The sequence below is a fragment of the Schistocerca piceifrons genome, chromosome 8, assembly GCF_021461385.2.
Source record: "Schistocerca piceifrons isolate TAMUIC-IGC-003096 chromosome 8, iqSchPice1.1, whole genome shotgun sequence".
Lineage (NCBI taxonomy): Eukaryota > Metazoa > Arthropoda > Insecta > Orthoptera > Acrididae > Schistocerca > Schistocerca piceifrons.
The window spans coordinates 345,700,565-345,723,180 of NC_060145.1; the positions used below are offsets into that span (position 1 = coordinate 345,700,565).

Genomic DNA, 22,616 nt, shown 5'->3' on the forward strand with positions numbered 1-22,616 from the left:
GATCTGTAATCGCATTAGGATGACTCTTGCATAAGCTTTCCCGGCTACACTTAGTAATGAAATGCCTCAGTAATTGTTACAGTCACTTCTGTTCCCTTTCTGTTTATATAGAGTAACTATCCTCGAATTCCGCATGCTCATCGGGACATAGCCTTCTTCCCTGCTGGTTGTGATAAGTGAATATAAATGTTTGAGAAGAACAGACTTGTTATACTTAATAACCTCTGCAAGGATCCCATCTTCACCTGGGGCCTTTCCGTTAGCAAGAGAATCTATTTCTCTACTAAGTTCTTCCATAGTAGGCATTGCATCTAGTTCTTCCATAACTGGCATTTGTTTGATGACGTCACATGCATCCTTGCTAACTTCATTCTCGGCTGCGTACAACTCGCGGTAGTGTTCAACCCAGCGTTCCATTTGTTTGCCTTCATCAGTAATGACGTCACCTGTCTTGGACTTCAGAGGAGCTGTTTTTCTGACAGTTGGTCCAATTGCTTTCTTAATACCATCGTACATTGCCTTAGCATTCGCAGAGTCGGCCGCTTTCTGTATACCTGCACATAAATTCAGCCAGTAGTTATTTGCGCATCTCCTGGATGTTTGCTGTGCCCTGTTCCTTGCTTTTCGTAGGTCATCTCGAGTTCTTTCATTTGGGTTTCTTTTGTAAGCAAGAAGGGCTTTCCGTTTAGTCTCAGTGACTGCTTCCATTTCTTCCAAATTTTGCTCGTACCAGTCCTTATTTCTTTTTCCTTTTATTCCATAGGCCAATACTGCTCAGTTGTAGATTGCACCCGAGAGTTTTGCCCATTTCTTATCAACATTCCTTTCTGCTTGCACGTTTCCTGGGAAAGCACTTTCAAAATTACTGGCAAAATCCTGCTTTCTTTGTGCTTCATGAACATGATCTGTGTTGATACGGGGATGACCTCTCAGTTTAGCGTGGTGACATTTCTTAGGAGTGAGCCTCAATGTGCACGCCACCAGGACGTGGTCAGTGTTGCATTCAGCACTATGATAACTTCGTGTCAGTAGCACATTTTTGAGACCAGTACGCCTAGCTATGACTAAGTCAAGTTGATGCCAGTGATGAGAGTGCGGGTGTCTCCAAGACACCTTGTGCTGATCCTTAAGCTGGAAATATATGTTTGTGATACAGAGTCCATAAAAGCAGCAAACTTCAAGCAGTCTCTGGCCATTTTCATTCATTTTTCCCACCCCATGATGTCCCAGGCAATTCGGCCATATGTCGTTATCTGATCCAACTCTAGCATTAAAGTCCCCTAGAATATACGGTGTCTCGGTGCTAGGTACCTTGGCTATTCTGTCACTGAGTAAGTCATAAAACAGATCCTTCTCTTCCATGCTGGATGATAAGGTAGGAGCGTACACATTTAGGATGTTGACAGTGTCACTTGAGGAGCATATTTTCAAATCAATAATTCGCTCTGTTCCACCAGATGGTGGCACAGTACAGTCCAGGAGAGCGTTTTTAACAACAAATCCTATGCCATGAAGTCTTGGCTCGTCTTGAGACTTCCACTGCCAGAAGAATGTGTTATTATCCTCCCTGATAGAGCCCACGTCTGGAAGCCGCGTTTCCTGCAGTCCTGCGATGTCTACATTCAAACGATGGAGCTCTCTGTCAATTACGGCAGTCTTACGGGTGAAATCAACCTCTTGGGCATCGTCAATGTACCTTGGACACATGGCCCTAACATTCCAGGTGGCAATACGAAATAGTGATTTCTTTATTATTTCATTTTTGTTGTTGGTAGGTGTATCAACCCGCTTGTCGAAGATTACTTCTAAGCTTCACACACCCCGTGAAGCAGGCGGATAGTGGCGGGACAGCACCTTATTGGCTGGGGGCTGCCCAGCTTGAGGCGGGCGGTAGCTGTCCAATGAGATGCAATTATCTCTCCCACCGTCGGAAGTGGCCCCTGGCACTCGAGTCTTACGCCAGTCAGACAGAGCTTATAATCGGTAACTGCCTCTTCCCGTGTTGTGCCGAAGTCCTTCGACGTCGCTGAAGTGTCCTCTCCAGGATGCTACAAGCCTGAGCGATAAATATGAAGACACGTGAGTTGCCCAATCATCACGGTCTCCCTCTCGACCTAAATGATAATATCCAGAGGAAAGGCAAGCCAATACGTCTGGCATCACTTCGGTTGCGGGAGCTGCCGAAAGGGGACGTAGTACGCCTTCCAACCGCCTTTGGGGCCCCACTCCAGATTTTCTTTCAGGGTTTTCTCCCTTAGCCTTCATCCCTCCCGAGACCAACCACAAGACAGTGGTGTGTTAAGGTAATTCGAGAAAGAAAAGGAAAGGTAACTGAGGATAGGGTAGGGAATAGGATATATAGGATATAAGACGGGTCGTTGTGAGGCACACTTTGTCTGGCTCCTCTACTGAGACCTGCCCCGCTAGGTTGGACCTGCCAGTAGCTACGCTAACGCCAATATAGCTCTCAGCTTCCTTGGAGCACACAAACTCTACCGCCCACACGGACAGTGCTACGATAAGGCGGTGCCTCATGGGAGAGTACAGGTTTGTCAAATGACAAAAGGGACTGATAATCGATTATGGAACAAAATATCGATTGTTTTGCCGGTTTGTTTATATTCGTTTGTAGCAGAAGAGCAGTAGCATATGTTGATGTTTACGTGAAATCTAGTGTTCGTCTTCTGAGGAATAAATCACCGTTTTCTTCACACTGTGGTTGAATTTACGCTGTGAGTTCTCACGAGATCGTGTTGTTTCGATTTTATTGGTGTTTTTGATTTTCACGAGTATCTGTTCATTGTCTAATCCGTACAATAACGTGCAGCTGGTGAGAAGATTACGACTAAATATCATCATCTTTGTTTATTGTTTATCAACAGTCGTTGGAAAACATACACAATTAAAATTTACGAAAAGATTTCAGAGTACAAATACACGTGTGATTGTTCACATTTATGGATACGTTAGTTAGTTCACAATTCTTTTTATATAGACAGTGTACTCTCAGAAATGGGCAAATTTCTCACAAGTTATTATATTTTGTACATAGTTTCATGTTAATATATTTGAAAAATGGTTCAAATGGCTCTGAGCACTATGGGGCTCAACATCTTAGGTCATAAGTCCCCTGGAACTTAGAACTACTTAAACCCAACTAACGTAAGGACATCACACACACCCATGCCCGAAGCAGGATTCGAACCTGCGACCGTAGCAGTCCCGCGGTTCCGGATTGCAGCGCCAGAACCGCACGGCCACCGCGGCCGGCAATATATTTGAAAATTTTATGGCATATATCCAATGTGCTGTATCGCATGTCTAAGTGGTCGTACTTTTATAGTAATCAGCAATTCACATGCACATTGTGTTTGTGCTGAAATTTTCTTTCACTAAAAGTAGAAAGAGTTAAATATAGGAGAACAATACTTTAATGTCATCACCTCTTTGCTTTGAGGCTGACATTGTTCTATGCTGGTGTAGCTTGTATATGCCCATCTGATTTCTTCTACTACTACGTAGACAATGTTTGTGCATTGAATGAGTTGACATCTAGGATAAGTCGTTGTGAGAGTATGCAAGCTGTTGTTTAGCTACAAAGAATATTACTGATACACCAGAGATATAACTGTAGATATTCTATTCTGCGTTTGTTGTTCCAGTATTCCCTTATTCATTCATATATGCCGTATCATCACATCTTTGATTACCTACCACCATGCCCAGAAAGTAGGGGCAACCTACCAAGATCCTTCCCATCCCTACTACAATGTCCTTAACATCCTAGCCCGTCCCTATGCCACTCTCAGTCCCGAGCACTTGCCACAGGGATCATATCCCTGTGGAAGATCCAGGTGCTGTGTCAAATCCACCCAACCAACACTTTCTGTCCCAGTTCTCTCACAGGTTAGTTCTACCCCATCAGAGGCCAGGCCATCTGTGAAAGCAGCCATGTCCTATACCAGATCTGCAGTAGTCAACACATCTTTCTATATTGGTATGATCACCAACCATCTGTCCACCAGAATGGACAGCCACTGTCCAGTTGTGGAGAAGAGCAAAGTAGATCATACTGTGGCACAACACGCAGCTGAACATAACATGCTCGAATTCAATGATTGCTTCACTACCCAATCCATCTGGATTATCCCCTCCACCACCAGCTTTTCCGAACTGTGCAGTTAGGAGTTATCCTTACAATACGTCTCTGCTCCTGAAATTGTCCCAGCCTCAACCTACAGTAACCTACTGTCTGCATGCTGTCTACCCAACAGTTTCCATCTCCTGTGTCCTGTCACCTCCTGCCCATTCTGATTTCCTTCCCTCTTTGTGTGCTTTCCTCAGCCAACACACTCGCCCATCTCTCTAGCCTTTGTTGCTCCTCTCCTTTCTTTTCTCACAAAAGTCTCTGTTAAACGTAAACAATACTCTGGTGGATCACCAGAGCTACTTACATTCTATGTAATTAATACAATGCTTATCTCTTTTAAAGAAATGATTTGGTGACAAGATGGTATATATTGAGTAACAAAATGTTAATGAAATTGTCACTGCAGTAGCAAGTATGCTAAAATTTTAGTGTTTGTAGTAGCATCATGTAATTCTGGCAATCTCAATATGTTGCAGTGTCAGGAGACACTTTTTTGTCATGAAAAGATTGAATTATTTTATTACATCTTCTCAGGAAACTAGAACAACATGATACCTCAAGAATTTCAAGTAGTCTTGCTTGCTGGGGGCAAAGGTTCTCGGATGACTGAGCTCACAGCCAGCAAACCTAAATGCCTTTTACCAATTGGCAATCGGCCTATGATATATTACCCACTGCGCATGCTAGAGAAAGCTGGTTTCAAAGGTAATGTATGTTTTCATACTTTCACGTTGCATGCACACTGTCAAATAACCATGAGGTTGAGGAAAAATCAACATCAGTTATCCATATGTTATCATTAATCATTAGTTGCAGCAGATACATTTTAATTTGGTTCACCAAGGTGAAGCTAATTGTCTCTCACGTAATATGTACACCATGCAGACAGTGTTACTTTTTTTAAGCTGCATGCCACAGTTGATTAAAATAAGTAAACATGTGGTAGATGCATTATTTCATGCTCATCAAACAAGTCTTGAAAATTACCTTCGAAAGGCAAAATTAATAGTAAAGAAAAAATTGTTCCTGCTTTTGGAACGATTAGTTTTTTCCTCAATGAGGTAACAGGGAATGTTAAAAAGGAGGGACAGGTCACTAAGGACCCCTGAAAAGAGTCACACCTGTTGTGAGCACGAGGGAACATAGGAGGTCAAAGATAGTGTATTGGTAAGCACTGTACCATCTTCAGTCTGGAGATGCTAAGAACAAATTGGAGAATAAAAATGGATAGTGGAAGAGAAATAAATACTGACATAGGAGGGAAAGTAGATAAGACAGGAATTACAAAAACAACTGAATAAATAAATAAATATAAAATGGTAATAATAATAAAAGGAATGAGAGAATTGCATATTGACGGGGGGTTAACTCCAGTAGTGTAGCAGGCTGTGAGGATATGTTGAAAAGCACATTTCTGTCATTGGAGTTGAGGGAAACTAGTATTAGGAGTGAGCATCCAAACAGTCCATGCGGTATAGGAGGCATAGAGGTGTTCTGACTCATGCTGCATAGAATTAACAAGAATTGGGTAACGGATGTCTATAAAACTAACGTATTTCTGTGTCCATTCACATGCTTAATCAGTTTGTAGGTGGTCATTCTTGTAAAGTGCTGTGCAGTGAACACATGTTAATTGTCTAACAATGTGAGTAGTTTCATAGTTTGCTATACTTTTTATATTGTAGTATTTACCAATGGTGGGACTGAAGTAAGTGTTTATGGGTGGGTCCGGGAGGCAGGTTATGCACTGGGGAAAACTGCAAGGGTGAGAACCTAGGGGTAGGGATAATAGACTGGGAATTTCATATGGTTTGAAGAGGATGATATAGACGTTAGGAAGGCAACAATGAGTGGTGTGGGGAGAGAGGATCTTATTTCAGAGCTTTACAAGTCACAGCAGAGTAATATATTGGGACATTTAAGGTCTGGGTGGTAGTGTGTGACCAGTGGGGGATGGTGCTTCTGACTTTTTTGAAAGTGGAACTATGTTTCTGAGAGAATGAGAGGAGGTTGCTTCCCTGGAGATCTGGATATATGTGTGGGCTAGCTTTATGAAAAGAAAACATGGCAAGGTGTAGATGCTAAGTGGCTTGGTGGTGGAGCAGTTGTGTTTGTCTTGGTGCATATGCTTAGGAAAGGAAGTGTTTGATGTGAAAGCAGTCATAGCTATCAGAGTGGAGAGTTGTTTATTGGTTGGCTATATATAAAATGACTGGAAGTGGACATAGGAATGGAGCTGATGATAAGAGGGTTTTAACAAAATTCAGATTCCTCATCATTTCTTTCACCTGAAGGTTGGTATGAACTGTAAAACAACACCCATCTACATACTTCATATGTATAAATCATTATGAAACACAAATGTTTACTGCACATTTAATATCCTAATAAGTGGTTATGTAGAGTTTTGGTGAAATGGTAGGTTCTGCCAATATCCAATGTTATTGTTATTTATTTTTCATTCTTGAACTAACATTGTATTGTAGCTGATCTGTGGAAATTTTTCAGAGGTTATTATTGTGGTGCTAGAAACTGTGCGCCAGGAAGTTCAGACAGCAGTAGATCAGTGCGGTTTGAAGATCCACCTTGATTGGGTGGGAATACCAGCTAATGAAGACTGGGGCACTGCTGAATCTTTGCGACATGTTAGTGAGAAGGTGAAGGTAAGCTACATTGCAGTAAAGTAAAAATTTACATTTGCTACAATTCTATTTATCCAGTTTCAGTGTCACGAAGCTGGTGGCACAGTGATGAGACATTTGACTTGCCAGGATGGCACTTCAGATCCCCATCCAAACATACAAATTTTCCGTACTTTCCCATAATCGCTTAATGCAGATGTGAGGATGATCCCAGCTGATTTCCATCCCCACCATTCCCCAATCTGAGCTAGTGCTCCATCTCTAATGATCTCATCATTGACAGGTTGTTAAATTGTAATCATGCTTTTTTTCCAGCCAGAAACTGCAACTGTATTATTTTTGCTCATTGCAGTTGTGGCGTAGCAAACATATATTGATCAACCAAAATGTTGTGATCACTGCCCACCATGAGATTGAATGCCACAGGGTGGTGTTGCAGTCACATGACACATTAAGGTCATATCGAGATACGCCCTCATACTGGCGAATGGCTGCTCAAAAAATGCATTGTGCTGCTCATTCAGGCCAGTGGGAGCAGTGTTGTGCTGTGGCATCTTCTTGCAGGATAACTGTCCATGCTGCAATACCAGAACCATGCTACAAGATTTGAGGACCAAGCTTGTGAACTAAAGTTGATGTCTTTGCTTGCCAAGTCTGCGTGGTCTAAACCCAGTGGAACACACCCAGAATGCCAACTGCGGGACCTGAGTGTTAACATCTGGTATCACATACCTCAGGAAACCTACCAAGGATTGGTTGAATCCATGCCAGGCAGATTCTCTGCTGTATTGCTTTCCAAAATGTCAATCAACATGCCATTACACAAGTAGTTTTATTTGGCTGATCTGTATATGTAATTGTGCCAATGTAATGTTTCTTGAGAAAGAGTAACCAAGCATGATCACAAACCTTGTGACAGCAAAAAGGTAAATGGCAACAATGTAGAGATGAAGATGGAAAAGAAAATAAAGCCTTTTGTGATAGGAAAGTAGGGTACACATACAAGATCCAGTTTGAACACTTGTCTTAGTAATCCAGTTACCATCATTACACCAGTCCTGTCATTTGCCATGCTTGTCCAGAGGGAAGGCAACTTGTGAAAAACGCATCTCATTTATCAACTGCAATGCATCTACATCTACGTGGTTACTCTGTAATTCACACTTAAGTGCCTGACAGAGGGTTTATCGAACCATTTCATACTACTTCTCTACTATTCCACTCTTGTATGGTGCGTGGGAAAAAGAAACACCTAAATCTTTCCTTCGAGCCTTGATCTCTCTCATTTTATTGTGATGATCATTTCTCCCTACGTAGGTGGGTGTCAACAAAATATTTTCGCATTCGGAAGAGAAAGTTGGTGATTGAAATTTTGTAAATATATCTCGCCACAGAGAAAACCGCCTCTGTTTCCGTGACTGCCACCCGAACTTGTGTATCATATCTGTGACACACTCACCCCTATTGCACGATAACATGAAACGAGGTGCCGTTCTTTTCACTTTTTCAGTGTCCTCCATCAATCCTACCTGGTAAGCATCCCATATCGGGCAGCAATATTCCAGCAGAGGCGGACAAGTGTAATGTAGGCTGTCCCTTTAGTGGGTTTGTCGCATCTTTTAAGTGTTCTGCCAACAAAGCACAATCTTTTTTTCGCCTACATGGTCTTTCCAGTTTAAGTTGTCCGTAATTGTAATTCCAAAGTGTTTAGTGAAATTGTCAGCCCTTAGATTTTTGCAATTTATTGTATACCCAAAATTTATCAGATTTCTTTTAGTACCTACGTGGATGACCTCGCACTTTTCTTTGTTTAGTGCCAATTGCCACTTTTCGCCCATACAGAAATTCTCTCTAGATCATTTTATAATTGGAATTGATCATCTGATGATTTTACTAGACGGTAAATTACAGTGTCATCTGTAAACAATCTAAGGGGGCTGCTCAGACTATCACCTAGATCATTTATGTAAATCAGAAACAGCAGAGGGCCTATGACATTACCTTGTGGAATACCAGATATCACTTGGGTTCTACTCGATGATTTACCGTCTGTCACTACGAACTGTGACCTCTCTGAGAGGAAATCATGAATCCAATCATGCAACTGAGATGATACCCCATATGCACGTAATTTGATTAATAGTCGCTTGTGAGGAACGGTATCAAAAGTCTTCTGGAAATCTAGTAATATGGAATCAATCTGAGATCCCTTGTCGGCAGCACTCATTACTTCATGGGAGTAAAGAGCTACGTAGCTGTGTTGCACAAGGACAGTATTTTCTGAATCCGCATTGGTTATGTATCAATAAGTCATTTTATTCAAGGTGATTCATAATGTTCGAGTACAGTATATGCTCCCAAATCCTACTGCAAATTGAGGTAAGTCATGTTGTTGTTTTTGTGGTCTTCAGTCCTGAGACTGGTTTGATGCAGCTCTCCATGTTACTCCATCCTGTGCAAGCTTCTTCGTCTCCCAGTACCTACTGCAGCCTACATCCTTCTGAATCTGCTTTGTGTATTCATCTCTTGGTCTCCCTCTATGATTTTTACCCACCACGCTGCACTCCAATACTAAATTGGTGATCCCTTGATGTCTCAGAACATGTCCTACCAACCGATCCCTTCTTCTAGTCAAGTTGTGCCACAAACTTCTCTTCTCCCCAATCCTACTCAATACCTCCTCATTAGTTATGTGATCTACCCATCTAATCTTCAGCATTCTTCTGTAGCACCACATTTCGAAAGCTTCTATTCTCTTCTTGTCCAAACTATTTATCGTCCATGTTTCACTTCCATACATGGCTACACTCCATACAAATACCCTCAGAAACAACTTCCTGGCACTTAAATCTATACTCTATGTTAACAAATTTTTCTTCTTCAGAAATGCTTTCCTTGCCATTGCCAGTCTACATTTTATACCCTCTCTACTTCGACCATCCTCAGTTATTTTGCTCCCCAAATAGCAAAACTCCTTTACTACTTTAAGTGTCTCATTTCCTAATCTAATTCCCTCAGCATCACCCGACTTAATTCGACTACATTCCATTATCCCCGTTTTGCTTTTGTTGAAGTTCATCTTATACCCTCCTTTCACGACACTGTCCATTACGTTCAACAGCTCTTCCAAGTCCTTTGCTGTCTCTGACAGAATTACAATGTCATCGGCGAACCTCAAAGTTTTTATTTCTTCTCCATGGATTTTAATACCTACTCCGAACTTTTCTTTTGTTTCCTTTATTCCTTGCTCAATATACAGATTGAATAACATCGGGGATAGGCTACAACCCTGTCTCACTCCCTTCCCAACCACTGCTTCCCTTTCATACCCCTCGACTCTTATAACTGCCATCTGCTTTCTGTACAAATTGTAAACAGTCTTTCGCTCCCTGTATTGTACCCCTGCCACCTTCAGAATTTGAAAGAGAGTATTGCAATCAACATTGTCAAAAGCTTTCTCTAAGTCTACAAATGCTAGAAACGTAGGTTTGCCTTTCCTTAATCTTTCTTCTAAGATAAGTCGTAGGGTTAGCATTGCCTCACGTGTTCCAGCATTTCTACGGAATCCAAACTGATCTTCCCCGAGGTTGGCTTCTGTCAGTTTTTCCATTCGTCTGTAAAGAATTCGCGTTAGTATTTTGCAGCTGTGACTTATTAAAAAGATAGTTCGGTAATTTTCACATCTGTCAACACCTGCTTTCTTTGGGATTGGAATTATTATATTTTTCTTGAAGTCTGAGGGTATTTCGCCCGTCTCATACATCGTGCTCACCAGATGGTAGAGTTTTGTTAGGCCTGGCTCTCCCAAGGCTGTCAGTAGTTCTGATGGAATGTTGTCTACTCCCGGGGCCTTGTTTCGACTTAGGTCTTTCAATGCTCTATCAAACTCTTCACGCAGTATCATATCTCCCATTTCATCTTCATCTACATCCTCTTCTATTTCCGTAATATTGCCCTCAAGTACATCGCCCTTGTATAGACCCTCTATATTCTCCTTCCACATTTCTGCTTTCCCTTCTTTGCTTAGAACTGGGTTTCCATCTGAGCTCTTGATATTCATGCAAGTGGTTCTCTTTTCTCCAAAAGTCTCTTTAATTTTCCTGTAGGCAGTATCTATCTTACCCCTAGTGAGATAAGCCTCTACATCCTTACATTTGTCCTCTAGCTATCCCTGCTTAGCCATTTTGCACTTCCTGTCGATATCATTTTTGAGATGTTTGTATTCCTTTTTGCCTGCTTCATTTACTGCATTTTTATATTTTCTCCTTTCATCAATTAATTTCAGTTATTTCTTCTGTTACCCAAGGGTTCCATTCTTCTTCTACTGTATTTCTTTCCCCCATTCTTGTCAATTGTTCCCTTATGCTCTCCCTGAAATTCTGTACAACCTCTGGTTTAGTCAATTTATCCAGGTTCCATCTCCTTAAATTCCCACTTTTTTGCAGTGTCTTCAATTTTAATCTACAGTTCATAACCAATAGATTGTGGCCAGAGTCCACATCTGCCCCTGGAAATGTCTTACAATTTAAAACCTGGGTCCTAAATCTCTGTCTTACCATTATATAATCTATGTGATACCTTTTAGTATCTCCAGGGTTATTCCATGTATACAACCTTCTGTCATGATTCTTAAACCAAGAGTTAGCTATGATTAAGCCACAATCCATATTCACCTACTATGTTCCCTTCTCTCCCTTTTCCTACTCTTGAATTCCAGTCACCCATGACTTTTTCGTCTCCCTTCACTACCTGAATAATTTCTTTTATCTCATCATATATTTCATCAATTTCTTCATCATCTGCAGAGCTGGTTGGCATATAAACTTTTACCACTGTAGCAGGCGTGGGCTTTGTGTTTATCTTGGCCACAATAATGCATTCACTATGCTGTTTGTAGTAGCTTACCCGCATTCCTATTTTCCTATTCATTATTAAACCTACTCCTGCATTACCCCTAATTGATTTGGTATTTATAACCCTATATTCATTATAATAGAAGGAAACATTCCATGTGGGAAAAATTATATATAAAAACAAAGATGAGGTGACTTACCAAACGAAAGCGCTGGCAGGTCGATAGACACACAAACAAACACAAACATACACACAAAATTCAAGCTTTCGCAACAAACTGTTGCCTCATCAGGAAAGAGGGAAGGAGAGGGGAAGACGAAAGGAAGTGGGTTTTAAGGGAGAGGGTGAGGAGTCATTCCAATCCCGGGAGCAAAAAAAGACTTACCTTAGGGGGAAAAAAGGACAGGTATACACTCGCACACACGCACATATCCATCCACACATACAGACACAAGCAGACATATTTAAAGACAAAGAGTTTGGGCAGAGATGTCAGTCGAGGCAGAAGTGTAGAGGCAAAGAAGTTGTTGAAAGACAGGTGAGGTATGAGTGGCGGCAACTTGAAATTAGCGGAGATTGAGGCCTGGTGGATGACGAGAAGAGAGGATATACTGAAGGGCAAGTTCCCATCTCCGGAGTTCGGATAGGTTGGTGTTGGTGGGAAGTATCCAGATAACCCGGACGGTGTAACACTTTGCCAAGATGTGCTGGCTGTGCACCAAGGCATGTTTAGCCACAGGGTGATCCTCATTACCAACAAACACTGTCTGCCTGTGTCCATTCATGCGAATGGACAGTTTGTTGCTGGTCATTCCCACATAGAATGCATCACAGTGTAGGCAGGTCAGTTGGTAAATCACGTGGGTGCTTTCACACGTGGCTCTGCCTTTGATCGTGTATACCTTCCGGGTTACAGGACTGGAGTAGGTGGTGGTGGGAGGGTGCATGGGACAGGTTTTGCATCGGGGGCGGTTACAAGGATAGGAGCCAGAGGGTAGGGAAGGTGGTTTGGGGATTTCATAGGGATGAACTAACAGGTTACGAAGGTTAGGTGGACGGCGGAAAGACACTCTTGGCGGAGTGGGGAGGATTTCATGAAGGATGGATCTCATTTCAGGGCAGGATTTGAGGAAGTTGTATCCCTGCTGGAGAGCCACATTCAGAGTCTGGTCCAGTCCCGGAAAGTATCTTTAAATATGTCTGCTTGTGTCTGTATGTGTGGATGGATATGTGCGTGTGGGCGAGTGTATACCTGTCCTTTTTTCCCCCTAAGGTAAGTCTTTCCGCTCCCGGGATTGGAATGACTCCTTACCCTCTCCCTTAAAACCCACTTCCTTTCGTCTTCCCCTCTCCTTCCCTCTTTCCTGATGAGGCAACAGTTTGTTGCGAAAGCTTGAATTTTGTGTGTATGTTTGTGTTTGTTTGTGTGTCTATCGACCTGCCAGCGCTTTCGTTTGGTAAGTCACCTCATCTTTGTTTTTATATATAATAACCCTATATTCACCTGACCAAAAGTATTGTTCCTGCTGCCATCGAACTTCACTAATTCCCACTATATCTAACTTTAACCTATCCATTTCCCTTTTTAAATTTTCTAACCTACCTGCCCGATTAAGGGATCTGACATTCCACGCTCCAAACCGTAGAACGCCAGTTTTCTTTCTCCTGATAACAACATCCTCTTGAGTAGTCACCACCCGGAGATCCGAATGGGGGACTATTTTACCTCTGGAATATTGTACCCAAGAGGACACCATCATCATTTAATCACACAGTAAAGCTGCATGCCCTCGGGAAAAATTACGGCTGTAGTTCCCCCTTGCTTTCAGCTGTTCGCAGTACCAGAACAGCAAGGCCATTTTGGTTAGTGTTACAAGGCCAGATCAGTCAATCATCCAGACTGTTGCCCCTGCAACTACTGAAAAGGCTGCTGGCCCTCTTCAGGAACCACACGTTTGTCTGGCCTCTCAACAGATACCCCTTCCGTTGTGGTTGCACCTACGGTACGGCTATCTGTATCATTGAGGCATGCAAGCCTCCCCACCAACGGCAAGGTCCATGGTTCATGGTCAGTGATATGGGTCTGTAATTCAGTGGGTTACTCGTATTTCCGTTCTTGAATATTAGTGCGACCTGTGCTACCTTCCAGTCTTTAGGAACAGACCTTCCGTCAAGTGAGGGGTTGTATATGATTGCAGTCACTGTGCATCTTTGTATGTGAGCATGATGATTATCAGAACTGGTCACATGGTTTAAATGTTGTTATCACACTGTACCAGTGACACTGTCCACTGTCTAGCACCTGTTACAAAGCAGGGTGCACAGCTCAGTGGAACGTGCTGAAACTGTTTCAAAGATTGTTTCATCTATGTCGTAGCACTGCTTCCCATCACCCCACCCCATTTTCTTGTATAGCTCACAACCATGGTGCAGGAAGGAACTGAGCCATCAACACGTCCCAAAGTAATGCTGCACTTATGTCCCTGTTCTCTATTAGACCCTGTCCACATACTAAGTGAGGTAGCACAGTATTTAAGGAATAAGACTCGCACATGTAATGAGCAGCATTAAAATCCCCATCAAGTTTTATGATTTCTGTGGTTCTGTAAATCAAGGAAGGCAATTTTTGGGACTGTTCCTTTGAAAAATTTCCTTCGATATCCTTGTCTAACAATCTGAACTTGTTCTCCATCTGTATTGACCTTGTCGTTGATGGAGCATTGCATGCTGATCTTTTTCCTTCCTATCTTGTCATCTGTGGGTGCCACATTTTCATTCCTCTCGTATTTTATTTAGCTTTATTTTTATTCTTGCCTTGCCACATACTTAAAATTTTGATAACAAAACTGTGCAGAAGGCGGTGAGAGTACAATTCTGAAAACCCATCTCATCCTGTGAAGAACTGCACATGGAAAGAAGTGCTGAAAACAAAGCATTTTGGAAGATTTCATGAAAAATGGAAAAATTAATTCTGTGCTCTGCAGTAAATTGCATGTAGGTATGTCTTTCAACCATGACTTCGAGAGCAGCATCTGTAATATCGTTGATATTTATGAATGCATAAATTAATATACATTATTTTTTGTTTGTCAGCTGCTTTGAGAAAAGTTTAATGTGTTTAATTTCTTGGTGTAAAAACCCTGTGAGCGACTATTTGTTCTACACGCTTTAATTACAGCAGAAATTCAACTACTTAAGTACAATAAAAGAAAATATTCCATGAAAAATAAAAGAATTGTTATTTTTATTCATATCCAAATACAACTAAGCTGCTTCATTTTTAATCTGTTCTCATTTCCTTGTTGCAGTCAGACATCATTGTCATGAGCTCTGATCTGGTCACAGACTTCAACATTGAGAATGTGCTGGATGTTTTTAGAAAACATCAGGCTTCTATTGCCAGTGTCTTTTTCCAGTCACCTCCCGATGTTGGAGCACTACAAACTGGTCCGAAACAGAAATACAGGCCAGGTATATGACACTTGTATCTATAACAGCAAGGCACTGAAGGAGCCTGTCTACTCTTTTGGAGTCCCTGGAATGAATGTCAGTCATTAAGCAATGTGATGTGGTATAGTAGAGTAATATTAAAGAAAAAAGTGATCTAGCAGCTTGCTTTTATGTATTAAGAGTCATGTAGTTCCCACACTTCTCCTTTGTGCACATTTAAAGATTATGCACCTCACAAGATTGTGATGCATGTGCAGGTATCTCAAGCATAGAGAAAAGTTTATAATCGAATAGTTTTATGTGTTGACTTGTGAGAGAACTGATACTTTTGCTTGTCCTATCTGGTGGCACATGGCCAATTAGAGATATAATTCTTTTGAGTGTTATCACAATGAAGTTAAATCTTTGGACAAAATGGGTAAGGCAGCAGATTCTTCATTTATTATAATTAATATAAACATTTATTTCCAGCTTCATATAATTGCTGTCCCAGATAAGACCTGATTTAATTATAAAATGTTATTTCTGTAATTATTCTCAATGGCCATGAATTTCTTTTTATAATTTACATCTTTGAAGTGAAGGGATTGTAATGAAATGTGTACACATTGTTTTATGTTATAACACATTTTTACTTTTAACACTCAGAATTATACACATACCTTTTTCTAAGCTGAGAATACTCTTTGAACAACTAAAAATGAGTGAATGAGTGGTATTTTACAATGGTTGTTTTAACAGTGCATGCAAAGAGTTCATTAGATTTTGTAAATAAAAGTGATGACTTTGCACCATTATCTGAAATATCTGCAGTGTTATTACACCGTCAGCTTTACAGCAGTTGATGTCATTAGGCTCACCTGAAAATGTGCTAGGGGAAGGATGTGTTACAATCTTTGTTTCCTACATGTACATAATGCTCTGAAAGTCACCATACAGTGCATGATAGAGGGTAACCTGCACCACTGTTAGTCATTCTCTTTCCTGTTCCATTTGCAGATGGAGTGAGGAAAAACAACATGTCAGTATGCTCCCATATGAGCTCTAATTTCACTTATCTTGTTTATTTTTATTTATTTATTTATTTTATTTATTTATTTCTTGTTCCGTAGATCCAGTTAGTGAGTCAATCACAAGGATATGGAGCGTGTCAAATTGTACAGGTTTCAGTTTAAACTTACAATAAATACAAGAGCAATTCAATGGCAAATTGTACATATTTTAAGTAAGACATACTATAAATACAGTAACAGATACAATGTCAGCTAGATAACATAACAACCATTTAACAGAAAAAGGAGTTTCAAATAGAGGTTAAAGATAAGAGCACAAAGTTAAATCAGATATTAGGCCTACAAGAGTAAATACATGTACAGCCAATCTGTTGTTACAAAAAGTGTGCTAATGCCCAAATGCACAATAAAATCAATTGAACTACTTCTAGACACAATAAGTTTAGTGATGGTATACATTTTCTTTCAGATATTCATTCACAGTATAATAAGATTTCTCTGTCAGGTAATCTTTGAGAACTTGTTTAAATTTTGGCAGTTCTGTATGAACACATATGATATGTAGTGGTAGAGCATTGAACAGCTTAATGCTGGAGTAGTAAACTCCTTTTTGTATCAGAGTGAGACGTTTCATTTCAAAATGTAGATTGTCTTTGTTTCTGGTGTTATAACCATGGAATTTACTGTTGTCTTGGTAGATGGAATAATTTTTGCACACAAAGGTCAGCAAGGAAAAAATATACTGTGAGGCAGTTGTTAGGATACCTATCTTCCAAAACAAGTGCCTGCAATGGTGTGTTTGATGGACCCCACACATTATTCTGATTGCTTTTTTTTGGATGGTGAAAACTTTTTTTTCAAGTGGTTGGTTCCCCCAGAATATGATAGCATAGGACATCAATGAGTGGAAGTAGCCAAAGTAGGCAACCTTAATAGTGTCAACTTCAGCCACTGAAGAAATTACCCGTAATGCAAATGTTGCCGAGCTAAGTTTTTTACATACACTCCTGGAAATTGAAATACGAACACCGTGAATTCATTGTCCCAGGAAGGGGAAACTTTATTGACACATTCCTGGGGTCAGATACATCACATGATCACACTGACAGAACCACAGGCACATAGGCACAGGCAACAGAGCATGCACAATGTCGGCACTAGTACAGTGTATATCCACCTTTCGCAGCAATGCAGGCTGCTATTCTCCCATGGAGACGATCGTAGAGATGCTGGATGTAGTCCTGTGGAACGGCTTGCCATGCCATTTCCACCTGGCGCCTCAGTTGGACCAGCGTTCGTGCTGGACGTGCAGACCGCGTGAGACGACGCTTCATCCAGTCCCAAACATGCTCAATGGGGGACAGATCCGGAGATCTTGCTGGCCAGGGTAGTTGACTTACACCTTCTAGAGCACATTGGGTGGCACGGGATACATGCGGACGTGCATTGTCCTGTTGGAACAGCAAGTTCCCTTGCCGGTCCAGGAATGGTAGAACGATGGGTTCGATGACGGTTTGGATGTACCGTGCACTATTCAGTGTCCCCTCGACGATCACCAGTGGTGTACGGCCAGTGTAGGAGATCGCTCCCCACACCATGATGCCGGGTGTTGGCCCTGTGTGCCTCGGTCGTATGCAGTCCTGATTGTGGCGCTCACCTGCACGGCGCCAAACACGCATACGACCATCATTGGCACCAAGGCAGAAGCGACTCTCATCGCTGAAGACGACACGTCTCCATTCGTCCCTCCATTCACGCCTGTCGCGACACCACTGGAGGTGGGCTGCACGATGTTGGGGCGTGAGCGGAAGACGGCCTAACGGTGTGCGGGACCGTAGCCCAGCTTCATGGAGACGGTTGCGAATGGTCCTCGCCGATACCCCAGGAGCAACAGTGTCCCTAATTTGCTGGGAAGTGGCGGTGCGGTCCCCTACGGCACTGCGTAGGATCCTACGGTCTTGGCGTGCATCCGTGCGTCGCTGCGGTCCGGTCCCAGGTCGACGGGCACGTGCACCTTCCGCCGACCACTGGCGACAACATCGATGTACTGTGGAGACTTCACGCCCCACGTGTTGAGCAATTCGGCGGTACGTTCACCCGGCCTCCCGCATGCCCACTATACGCCCTCGCTCAAAGTCCGTCAACTGCACATACGGTTCACGTCCACGCTGTCGCGGCATGCTACCAGTGTTAAAGACTGCGATGGAGCTCCGTATGCCACGGCAAACTGGCTGACACTGACGGCGGCGGTGCACAAATGCTGCGCAGCTAGCGCCATTCGACGGCCAACACCGCGGTTCCTGGTGTGTCCGCTGTGCCGTGCGTGTGATCATTGCTTGTACAGCCCTCTCGCAGTGTCCGGAGCAAGTATGGTGGGTCTGACACACCGGTGTCAATGTGTTCTTTTTTCCATTTCCAGGAGTGTAGATGAAGAATGTGAACTGACCAATTACATTTACTGTCTATGTAAGCACCCAGGAATTTTGTATCTTCAACTTTCTGTATTGGTTGATCTCTACATTTTATGTTAATTTCATCGGGATTACTTTGTGATGTATGGAACCTCATATAATGAGTTTTATCTGCATTGAGTGAGAGACCATTTGAGGAGAACCAATTTAAGATGTCATTAAAAACAGTATTTGTAGTTTGTTCAAGATCATGATCAATCAAATCGTCAATTAGAATTGTGGTATCATCGGCAAACAGGGTAAATTTGCTGTTTGTCTCAGAACAAAGAGGAAGATCATTAATAAAGATGAGGAAAAGCAGTGGGCCCAAAACAGAGCCTTGAGGCACACCACATGTTATCGTGCTCCATTCAGACGAGGCAGGTTCTCCAGAAGAGCCATTTAGCATTACAGTCTGCTTCCGATCCTGTAGATATGATTGTAGCCACAAGCCAACAGTACCACCTAAACCATAGTATTCTGCCTTTTTCCAAAGAATTTGGTGGTTTACACAGTCAAAGGCTTTCATAAGATCACAAAAAATATCCACTGGAGACATTTTTTTGTTAATGGCTTCCAAAACTTGGTTGCTGAAAGAGAATATTGCCTGTTCAGTACAAAGACCGGCATGAAAACCAAACTGATTTTTGCTTAAGATACTGTGGAAGTTGAGATGGTCTACAATCCTCCTGTGCATGAGTTTTTCTAGAATTTTTGAGAAGGTAGTTAATAGGGATATTGGGCGATAGTTTGTAACAATGCTTCTATCACCTTTATTAAAGAGAGGAATCACTACAGCCAACTTAAGTCTGTCAGGGACAATCCCATCTTGTAGGGATGCATTGTATATGTTGCATAAGATGGGACTAACAAATTTATAACAGTGTTTCAGTATTTTACTAGAAATATTGTCCACACCAGCAGAATTTTTATTTTTTAATGATCTAATTACTCTTATGACTTCGCTTACAGTAACTGGAGGTAAGGATAACTGTGGGATTCTGTTGCTAATAGCTTTCTGTAGGAGGGACAATGATTCTTCCATAGAACCATTACAGCCTGTCTTCTTTGCTGCTCTCAAAAAGTGGTTATTAAATATTTCTGCAACCAACTCAGGTTTCTTTATGATACTGTCCCCTGTTTTAATCTCTACCTGTGACATGTTCCCTGTTATCCTGCCAGTTTCCCTCTTTATTACATTCCATATAGTTTTAATTTTATTTTCTGAGCTTTCAATTTCTGATTTTATGCACATACTTTTAGATTTATTTATAACCTTCTTGAGAATGCTACAGTAAAGTTTGTAGTGTTGTCGTTTCTTTGGATCATTACAAGTCCTGAGAGAACTGTATAACACCCTCTTTGTTCTACAAGATGTTATTATCCATGTAGTGATCCAAGACGTCTTGGCATTGCCTATATAACTATTTCTAACTACTTTTTTGGGAAAGATGGACTCAAATACAGACATGAATTCATTTAAAAATGAATTGTACTTTTTGTTTACATCTGTTTCCCTATAAACTGGGCTCCAATCTATCACTTTTAGGCTATCATTGAATTTTTTAAAGCCCTGTTCATTTATTATCCTAAAAGATTTCCAAGAATGCTCGGAACTGTTGCACACACAGATGTAATTGAGCCTAAGCAATTGACCACCATGATCAGAAAGGCCAAGGATTGGATGCACAGTGATCTCATTGCATTTAGACTTATCTATAAATATATTATCTATCAGACTTTTACTGTTAACAGTAACCCTAGTTGGGAAATCTACTATTGCCATCAGATTATAAGACTCCATTAAATGTACTAAATCAGCTTTACTATTGCTCTCATTTAGGAAATCAACATTAAAGTCACCAGTAAATATCAAGTCCTTGGACTTTGAGTACAGTATGGATAATAAAGAATCTAAGTGCTTAAGAAATACATTCAAATTCCCTGAGGGAGATCTATACAGTGCTAACACTACAGCCGTGAAGTCATTTACAGTAATCTCAACACCACATACTTCAATTTGTTGCTCTATACAATGGCTCTTTAAATCTAATGCATTGCAAGATATGTTGTTTTTTACATAAATTACCACTCCACCTTTTTCCATGATGGTTCTAGAGTAATGCGCTGCCTGACAGTAACCACTTAGCTGTAACCTTTCAATATCTTTCACATGATGTTCACTAAAACATAATACATCGGTATCTTTTATTCCTTGTGGTTCCTCTAACAGAACAGTAATGTCATTTACTTTATTACCAAGTCCTCCCACATTTTGGTGAAAAATCGTCATTTCTTTGGAATTAGAGACATGTAAACTTTTGCCTAAAAAATTATCTGTAGCTACAGACACAGTACGTTCATTACTAACAATTTCCTGAAACATTTGAGTTTGAAGCTGACTCTGACTTGATGGCTGGAGCCATTTAAGTGCGATTGGTTCCAACTTTGGGGTACATTTGTGGACTTCTTCCAATATATTTGTTTTTAAAAGGGTACCTAATGCTTTTTTTCCTGATTTTCACGGTGACAGTCTGAAACAAGTGCCAGTTCTCTAGATTTACTCAGTAGTGTTTCAGGGAAAGAACATCTTCTTCCCTTCGGGATTCCCACTGGAGTCCACGGATCATTCCGTTAAACTTGCGTGTTCATTGAACCTGTCAGTAACAAATCTAGCAGCATGCTTCTGAAGTGCTTTGATATCTTCCTTTAATTGGACCTGGTGGTGATCCCGAACACTCAAGCAGTGCCCAAGAATGGATTGTGCAAGTGTTTTGTACACAGACCAATTAAATTTTCCTTGAATTCTCCCTGCAACTGGCTTTCATGTGGACACTCACTTTCAGCATTATGTCTGTATGTTTAATTGATGTGATTGTGTCAAGAAACACAGCACTAATACTGAATTCGATCATTACAAGATTGTTTTTCCTACTCATCTTCATTACCTTACATTTTTTCACATTTAGGGCAATCTGTCATTCATCACACAAAACAGAAATTCTATCTGAGTCATCCTGTATCCTCCTACAGTGACTCTAAGACTACACTTTCCTAAACACTACAGCATCATTGAAAAATACTCGCAGAGGGCTGCTCACCCCATCAGTTGGATCATTTATGTTTGTATGTCCCTGTGGCACTCCTGAAAATACCTTTGTCTCCATTTAACATGTGCTCTCCAGGACAATGTACTGAGTTCTATTAATGAAAAATTCTTTGAGGTCTCACATATTTGAGAACCTGTTCCAGATATTTGGATCTTTATTAACATTCAGCAGAGTGTTACTATGTTAAATACATTTTGGAAATATAGGAATATGGAATTTGCCTGTTGTCCTCCATTCATGGTTCATAAAATATCGCTTGAGAAAAGAGTATGCTGGGTTTTGTGGGAGTGATGCTTTCTAAATACTTGTTGATGTGTGGATAGAAGCTTTTCCCTTTCAAGGAAATTTATTATATTCAAATTTATGATATACTAAAGGACTCTGCAGAAAATCAAGATTAAGAATTTTAGTCTGTAATTTTTCTGGTCTGGTCTTTTGCCGTGCACTTTTTTCCATCTCTGCTGGACTTCCCACTGAGAAAGGGGGGGGGGGGACTCTTATAAAATCTACCATTCAGCAATTGCTTCAGTATCTGCTTTTATAGAAAGCAAATGAGACAGTGTATTTTGGCTTCAGTTTGTTATAACTCTTGAGATACAGACACCATAATAATACAGAGTGTCTCACTCAACCTCCCTGATTTCAAAGACCCGGGAAAAAAGCCACAGTAAATATATCAATGAAAAATGCACCACATCATAGAGCATCTCAAAGAATTTATATTCCTGCATCAGAAGTGCCAAGTATCATCGCCATTGTGCAGTATGGTCGCATGACGTGAAAATAGCAACTCCATGCAGCGCAAGCAAGCAGTAGTGTGGTTTCCAGAAACAAAATTGCCGATTACTGTTCAAAGAAATTATCGTCGTGTGTATGAATGTGATCCAGCTGATGTGAAAACAATTAAGGAATGGTATAGGAAATTTCTGGCAACAGAAAGTGTTCTG

General features: G+C 41.2%; 2 protein-coding genes across 4 annotated transcripts in view; one reads left to right on the top strand and one right to left on the bottom strand.

Annotated features, from left to right (window-relative positions):
• Positions 1-774: 774 nt before the first annotated feature.
• Positions 775-1,707, bottom strand: LOC124712342 (craniofacial development protein 2-like). The gene has a single exon (XM_047242638.1). It carries the CDS (start codon positions 1,705-1,707, stop codon positions 775-777), a length of 933 nt encoding a protein of 310 aa, XP_047098594.1.
• Positions 1,708-2,463: 756 nt separating this feature from the next.
• LOC124711387 (translation initiation factor eIF-2B subunit gamma) overlaps positions 2,464-22,616 on the top strand; it is a 56,369-nt gene continuing 36,216 nt past the window's right edge. The window contains exons 1-4 of one of the 3 annotated variants that reach the window (XM_047241438.1): positions 2,464-2,547; positions 4,685-4,855; positions 6,659-6,813; positions 14,955-15,117. In XM_047241438.1, the coding sequence (XP_047097394.1) occupies positions 4,699-4,855; positions 6,659-6,813; positions 14,955-15,117 (475 nt within the window). In that variant the 5' untranslated portion in view covers positions 2,464-2,547; positions 4,685-4,698. Of the gene's footprint in view, positions 2,548-2,578; positions 2,733-2,897; positions 2,970-4,684; positions 4,856-6,658; positions 6,814-14,954; positions 15,118-22,616 lie in introns of those variants that run through there. The other 2 variants (XM_047241437.1, XM_047241439.1) reach the window with 2 other exon arrangements.